The sequence below is a fragment of the Seriola dumerili genome, unplaced genomic scaffold, assembly GCF_002260705.1.
Source record: "Seriola dumerili isolate Sdu_G_001 unplaced genomic scaffold, Sdu_1.0 BDQW01000413.1, whole genome shotgun sequence".
In the NCBI taxonomy this organism is placed as follows: domain Eukaryota; kingdom Metazoa; phylum Chordata; class Actinopteri; order Carangiformes; family Carangidae; genus Seriola; species Seriola dumerili.
In genome coordinates this window covers 432,338-440,206 of record NW_019174668.1, presented here as the reverse complement: position 1 = coordinate 440,206, position 7,869 = coordinate 432,338, and the positions used below count along the sequence as shown (strand labels likewise).

Below are 7,869 nucleotides of genomic sequence, written 5' to 3'. Positions count from 1 at the left end.
ACAAGAGGATGATAATGTGTTTTACATCACCAATTAAATGGTGAAACTCTTCATGTAGAAGACTCACAGTTTCAGCAGTGGTTGAAAACGTGACAATAAAAATAACTAAATATTAGTTTTGTGGTTAATCCAGCTGAACTTCCAAAACAAACCCACATTAGGAATGAGTTCATATGCCGACAGCTGTGTTTGTTGGCATCATATATACAGATAAATGTATTTTAGCCAGTATTTTTCTATTTACTTATTTTTTGTTCTCGCTGTTGAGCTCTCATCGATATATATTCACATGCTTCTTGCTAAACTGAAGCAGCATGCAGTATATCACGTCCAGTCAGACCACAATACTGAATATAGTTGCATTTTTTGCTTTAATAATATAATATTACTGCACTAAGTGGTGCAGCAGCAACGTTAAACCATGCACCTCAGACACAGCTGCATATTCAAATTGACAAAAGCAACAACACCCCTGATTCTCACCACCACCTTTAAAAACCTTTCTCTGATGGTGCAGCTGATTAACCTGAACTGATTAAAGGCGTCTTTTATCCTTTGCGAGGCCGAATGCTGCGGAGTGACTGTGTTAGGCTCCTTGCCATCAAACCTTGAGAGGAGAAGCAATCTTCACAGGAATGAACTTTTATTATGAACAACCCCGTGTGACCTGAAACTGCACACACTGAAGAGAGGAAGAAAACAAGAGCAAAAGAAGAAACTGATTTCTAGAAGCTGTGAACAATCTCTTCGTATATGTATGAGGAAAAAAAAGGTTATTATAAAGAACTAACGCATAAACAAACCATGGTATATGCTGTTTTTACAGGCTCTGACACTGTCTTTTGAGAACAACATTTACCGACAGAACATTTCATAAAGCAGCTAAATAAAGATCTTGAGTGAAAACACCCGTCATTAGAAGAAATCAGATTTCCTCCCTCCTGTATGTGGAGCTGTATAAAATGGACCTGCAGCTAATAGTCGCTCACTGATCACTGAGGAAACTCTCCAGCCCCAATGAATTGTTCATTAACCATTTAATCGCTGTAGTTAAACGACTCGCGGTATTGGCTGCCTGTGTGCTTTCCTGACGACACTTGGATTGATACATTTTTCCAATTCTTAGTTTATCAGCAGCCAAACAATTAACAGTGAAGAGTTTATTCCAACACCAGCTGAATTTAAGAGTCCAGGCCTGAGTTAAGTGAGCAGTGGTGGCCTATAAAAGCAGACTGAAAACTCATCAACTCGTGGGTGCTGCACTGTACCCATGACTTCAGCTTCAAATACAAAGCTTGTCTGAGCATATTAGCACCAAAAAATATGAGAACTATCATTATGACTGTAAAAAAAACCAAAACATACTGATCTACATAAAATCATGGCAGGCACAGTCACAGATCATTTTTCATTTTCCTCCTCAGAGATTGCAGCCTTTGATACGACATAGCTGTGATATGAATCCTCTGATTTTACACCGTGTCGAATGGAGTGACATCACATGCCGCACGAGGTGCTTTAGCAAACTCGCTTTTGGATTTACGGCCCATGAGGAACGTATTGTAAAACAAAAATCCAGCCATATTTCATCCTAGGAGAAGCTTGATAGAGGAAATGTTGTAGGATTCCACTGGCGGCTCTGTTAGGAAGAGAAATAACTAGACGGCCATGCATGTTAAAAGCCTATGTGCCATCAAAGCCCCTTGGGCTACAAAGGGCTCTTTTAGCAAATGGATGGCAACAGCTGCAAACTCTGGGCTGTTCTTAATGTGCACGGTGCAGATGTCTGCACTTGAGTCCCACAGTCTGAGACAGATCTGTCTGCCTCTACACTGGGCCTCTCTTATCATATCACTGTAGCTTCATTAAGCACTGAATTCAGTATCAGCATCTGTCTGACAGTTTTTGCTCTCCAATTAAAGGAAAAATCCACAAAAAGCTGCTGTAATATCCATCAGAGACCCTCCTTATGTGCTTCATGTATCCCTTCATTTATCTTGCGTTAGCCTCATAAAATGATTATCAGTGTGACACCAGGACCGTTTCAGCTTCTTGCAATTACTAATTCTCAGTGGTAGAAGCTGTTTTGGCACCAAAAATGCTGGACCTTCTAACTCTGTAAGTAATATGATATAAGTGATATACTGTGTTTGGAGTATGAGATGTTTTCTGCTTCTATTTTTATTTCATTTATATCATCATACTTGTCTCATGCTCAGGCACAAACACTGCAGCGAACAATGACAGGAACCGCGGAGGCTCCCAAAGAGAATCACCCTCCTTTAGCCTCTGTAGCCTTTTACCGCTGAAACCTGAAGCAGCAATGAAGAGCTGTGTGGCTCTGTCTAATGGCTGGATGCCTGAACACACACGAAATTGGCTCTTGGAGCAGAGCTACAGCTGGATTTAAATATTGTTCTTGCAAAGTCTATTTTTGTTCAAACTGAAGAAAAGTTTATTTGCAGAACAAAAAAGTCTTACACTGAAGTGATACAGCTGGAAAAGAAATCCAAATAATCACCCGCATGAGGCGACGGGGACACACCACTGATCAAAGCTATCGGCAAAAGCGCTGCTATTACTTAAAATCAATTGCACAGCGATAAGAAATGCGTTGCAGACATGAACCATATTCAATCAGATTACACACATCTATCCAATCAGTGAACTGGGACAGAACATTGTTGACTATTGAACTCATTTAATGCTTAAAACAAATACAAGTTACTTCACTGGGTCATCACAATTGAACAAGAGATTTTTTTCATATTTGTAACACCCTCAGAAATATACATTCACATGGCTGCATACAGACAATTTCTCTCTTTTCATTTTCTTTCCATAACATCAAAATCGACAAATCGTATGCCTCACCCCTTATTGTATGACAGTGAAGCTGCTAGTGGCGCTTTTAAAAACGTACCGGAGGAGCATTTTTAGGGTGGGGCTTTGGAAATAAGCTATGTGTCAACTTCATCTACCCATCATCGAGTCTCTATGTTTGCAGTCAAAATATATTTTACATGAACAGGGTCCCTACGCAATTGTCCCTAAATAAATCCCGACTATAATCTCAACCGTATGTACAGTATTTACAGTGGAATGTTGAACATACTGAATACAAAAAGTAGATTAGGATGGAATGAAGTTACAGTCAGTATTACAAAATAGAAACTCATAACACCCCGACAACATGAAGACAATGTTTACATCTACCAGTATACAGAACGTCAACTCAAATCTGAAAGGTGTTTTTCTCTCTCTCTCTCTCTCTCTCTCTCTCTGACATGTGTTAGAAGCAAGCGTGGCAGTGGTTTCATGAGGGATGCAGGAAAAGAAAATGAAATGAAACCGTAAACTTGTGCTTTAAAAAGAAGGTAGAGTTGGTCTTTGCTTTGGGCCAAAGATGTTTTTTTGTTTTTTTTTTTTGTTGTTTTTTGTTTTTTAATTTAAATTTATAAGTTAAATCTCTTTTCACTGGATTAATTTCAATTGTTGTGCTTAGAAAAGTCAGCCATGTGTGACTAAGTAGCAAAAGTCTGATCTCTTCAGGACTCTTCAGGAAAAAAAAGTGCCGCGTTACCATTTTGCCATCAATAAATGTTTACATGGTAATGAATACAGCTTTTTAGGAGATCAATTGATTTAAAGGTCGGGTATAGACGAACTGTTAGTATCATGCTGGAGCTCAGGTGGAAGAACATCCCCACTATACTAATGAAAACTCACTGCAAGTTAAAAAAAATTAAATAAAATCAAACATATTTCGTCTGATTTAAAGACGTTTGCGGCTCATGTCATATTTCAGTATTATTTCTCATGTTAATCTGAGCGTGAATGACGGAGCAGCAACTGTTCAGACTAAATCATGTCTCCTAACTTCGATAGGCACTGAATGCAAGAGTAAAATATAAAGACATGCTTCTCATACCTTTGTCTCTATTAATTCTATAATGTGAACCATGTGGAAAACTAAAGGCTATAAAACTGTAATTTGCTTTGCACTTTGAAAGCGGCAACCCCGCGACTTGTCAATTAGTTTTTCCCCCCTCTCGAACTTTCTGTGACGAACCTCATGTATTGCTCTCCAACAATAGTGGATGCATTATACAGAAAAAAAAAAAGAAAAAAAGAAAACGTAGAAACTGATGAACCTGAACTAAACTGAACCAAACCTTTAATAAGAACGTGTTATTTACCATTTTGTGATGTTAATTTGTGTTGAAAATACGATGTTGTTTGAGGCTCATGATTAACATGCTCATCTAAAAACATACAGTAGACAAGCATGAACTGTAAAACATTCACATCTCCTGCTGGCAGAGAGATCTGCTCTCACAGAGATGTTATTTTTTCATCTTTATTTATATATATTTATATATATTTATATACTTTTTTGTGTGTTAACTGCAATATTGTTGCTGGGTACTGTGTGCCCATAAACTCATACCTCTTTCAATACTGACAACACTGACAAAGTGCTGTCTTTTGAGCTGCAAATGAGGACAAACGCACTGGAATTGATACAGAAAAAATAGCAACATACGCACTTCCACTCCCACACAAAAAACATGCATAAAATAAGGCTTAATACAGTATTTATATTGTTCAGAGCCAGTCAGATATGTCATTTATATCCACGGATTTACTCCTCTTTGCTTCTGTTTTATCCCATTTTTCACATTGGACTCTCTTTTTTTTTTTTTTAAGTTTAGAAGCAAATACATTTCGCTGATTGTGTGACGGACCTCAGTGCTGAGGAGAAACACAAGTCATTTGCTATGCTAGCATCCACTGGCACTTGTTAACAATGACTAAAAAAAACCACATATATATAATGCCTTCCTTCCGACAGGGTCATTGTTATCCCCGTTGGCAGATTCAGACGCCAACATCAGCGAGGGAAGGACAACCAATCATTCCTTTAAAATCCCCCAAACAGCGAGTGAAATTTGTTTTTTGTTTTTTTTTTTAGAAAGAAACAGGAGATGGATTGAAAACATCATGAAAGCAGCAGGTGACTTATCATATACTCCAGCGTGGTCACCGTCATATTTTGATTTCCCTTTACATGTTTTAAAATGTTTTCTCTGTAGATGTAAATCAAAGCATCACTGTGTTGATATTTTCCTCCTCTCCGTGTCCTTTGTGTCCATGGGCGACTCCTCATAGAAAAATGCTGTTGGTGTGAGTGGGGGAGGCTTTAGCCAATTCCTCAGCACCAAGTCACACAATTATAATGAGAGACAAAGTCATTAATGGGAAACTCCCCAGACACTTTTCTCTGACATCCATTTGATATAAAAAAAAGGGTTAGAACAAAACATAATTAAGACAACAAAAAAAAAAAAAAAAAAAAAAAAAAACCCAGACATTTCATTATAGTGGTAAGATTTAGAGCTCGTGTACACAGGTCAACCTGTTCAAGTCAAGAGACAATTACGACATTTCAGAGCATCATCAAGGTTTCACTGTGAGACTCACCAAACCTCTTTTGGACGTGATTGTGATGCACCACTGAAAAAGGAGAAATTGTTGTGTATAATACGATTGCAGCCCTTCTCTCCCCTGCTGTTCCGATTCGCTGATGTGGGAACTAGTTTAACATGATTGAAAATTGAAAACACTCAATATTTATCTGTTACTGCCAATACGGCTCAGTAGACTGGCTCCCTATCAGTAAAGAGACAAATCAGGCAATATAAACGCAGAGGGTCAAGAAATACTAAGCATGTCTTTGGAAAAACAGCAATAACATATCTGCCTTTAATGCTGTAAATATACAAAAGTGAATCATTTCATGGACGCTAACCCCAGTGAGAAACGAGAGAAATGATGCAGGTGCTGTATGGCGGAATTTTTTTTTTTTTTTTTTTTTTCTTTCTCAAACATTTGACCACAAAATTACAAACACTTACAACGCCACCTGTAATTATGTCAAGCATTATACTCTCAGTTTTCTGGTCAAAAATCATACAAAAAGACATAAAAGTAACAAAATGTCAATGATAATAGAAAAAAACCAAGACAAACAAAAAAAATAAAGGCAGAAACAAATCGTACATCCAGTGTAGGACTTTCACAAATGTGCTCAGCAAAACCTCAACCTGCAGTCTCTTTTTATACATTTAATACATTTATAACATGAAAAAAAAATACACAAAAAGAATAATACACCAGTATTAATCAACCAACCACCTCCCTGGCCTCGTAGGTCAGTGACAATAAGTCCTTTTACATACCTTAGTTTTTATTCTTGCCCATTCACCTGATGGAACTGATACCAATGCTGTCGTGCTGAGAAGTTGATGTTGCTAGCACTTTAAATAGACGCTTGATTTTCTAATAGAGATTAGTTGGATGGGGTCTGATGTGGGGGAGTCAGGGGGGGAGGGACCGTGACGGGTGCAGTTTGACGAATGGGAGGGTGGGGTTGTGATGGAAGTGAAAGGTGCGGTGGAATGCAGGTGGGGGACAAAGGGGTTGTTTGGTTTGGTTGTTGCATGCCACTACACATACCACTCTTTCTTAGAAATGACAGAGCCGTCGGTCTGAGAGATCATATCATCGGCTATCTCAGGTTCAGGGTCATACTGGAAAGCCAGAGTCCGCTCGTCATAATCTCGGCTCTCTCCTTCATCCACAGTGAAATAGGGCCTCTTCAGGTCCTCTGCTTCGCCATCAAAGTCGCGCTCACTCGCCTCAAACCCTCCGGGGCCGCCGATCTGGGCGGGTTTCTTCTCGTCGTCCGAGTCATCCGGGTACTGCAGGTTCTTGGGGATGGGGGGATGGGCGGGCAGGCCGCCGGCCTTGCTGTACCCATTTCCGAACACGTGTTTCTTGGTGCTGTAGTCTCCTTTGAAGGTGCGCTGGCGGCGGCGCAGGAATACAAAGAGCAGTGTGGCCGCTACGCCCAATAGGGCGACTCCCCCCACAGCGCCCCCGATGGCAGCGCTTGGATTGTGCGGCTCCGCCGGTATCTCACTGCCGTTCCGTTCTGTCGGGTTGTTAGGGAATTCTGGGTAGGAAAAGACAGATGGAAGGGAGTGTGTCAGTGCTCTGGTGGGAGGAGGTGCATTTGTGCAGGTGCAGATTTTTTTTTTTTTTTTTTTTAGGAAAGATGAAGTAAGGGAGACAAGGACGGAAAAGCAAAGGGGAAAGGAAGGACCCAGCCCCATGACAACCCCCCCAACCCCCCAACCCCAGAGGAGCCCTTACCAACAGTGTGGCAAGGCTCAGTCATTCACAGTCACATGCAGTTTCAGACATGGAAATAATGAAATTAACAGCCAGGCCACCACACAGCACCATCAAAGAGAGAACAAAGTGAGTGAAGCTTTGTCAGCATGCATTAACCATCATTTCTTCTCTGTTTGGGTGGCAGAGCAAAATGAAACACTTTAATGAACAAACTGTGGAAGAATTAATTCATGTGGCCTTTCACTTAATACAGTCAACTCTGCAGGATTCAAACAAGTCCAAGTCAACATATTGAATGATAGACTGCAGTTAAGCCCAGCATAAAATAGTACAGCAAAACATATAACCAAGTTCAATCATCATTGTGGTGGTAATGAAATGAAAGAAGACTGTCAGAGATGATTATCAGCAGCCAAGCATACACAGCCACGATGCATCAAGAGAGCTGATAAACATGAAGCTCTTATTTTCAGGCAGCAGAACAGACAGCAGAAAATAGCATATGCTTCCAAGAGAAAAGTATATACTATTCAGGAGAAACAGCAGAGAGAGACAGAGAAAGTTATCAAATGAAGCAAAGATGTGTTCTAATCTACCACAGAGTGACAGAGACTAATGGCCTACTAGAGACAAACAATGACTAAGATGCCAGAGTTGGAAGGCTGTGAT

The 7,869-nt window shown here is 40.0% G+C and overlaps 1 protein-coding gene across 1 annotated transcript in view; it reads right to left on the bottom strand.

Annotated features, from left to right (window-relative positions):
• Positions 1-5,857: 5,857 nt before the first annotated feature.
• The window catches only part of nectin1 (nectin cell adhesion molecule 1), a 73,216-nt gene continuing 71,204 nt past the window's right edge, over positions 5,858-7,869 (bottom strand). Inside the window, exon 6 of the mRNA XM_022761498.1 lies at positions 5,858-7,018. Within this exon, the coding sequence (XP_022617219.1) occupies positions 6,510-7,018 (509 nt within the window). The 3' untranslated portion in view covers positions 5,858-6,509. The remainder of the gene's footprint in view (positions 7,019-7,869) is intronic.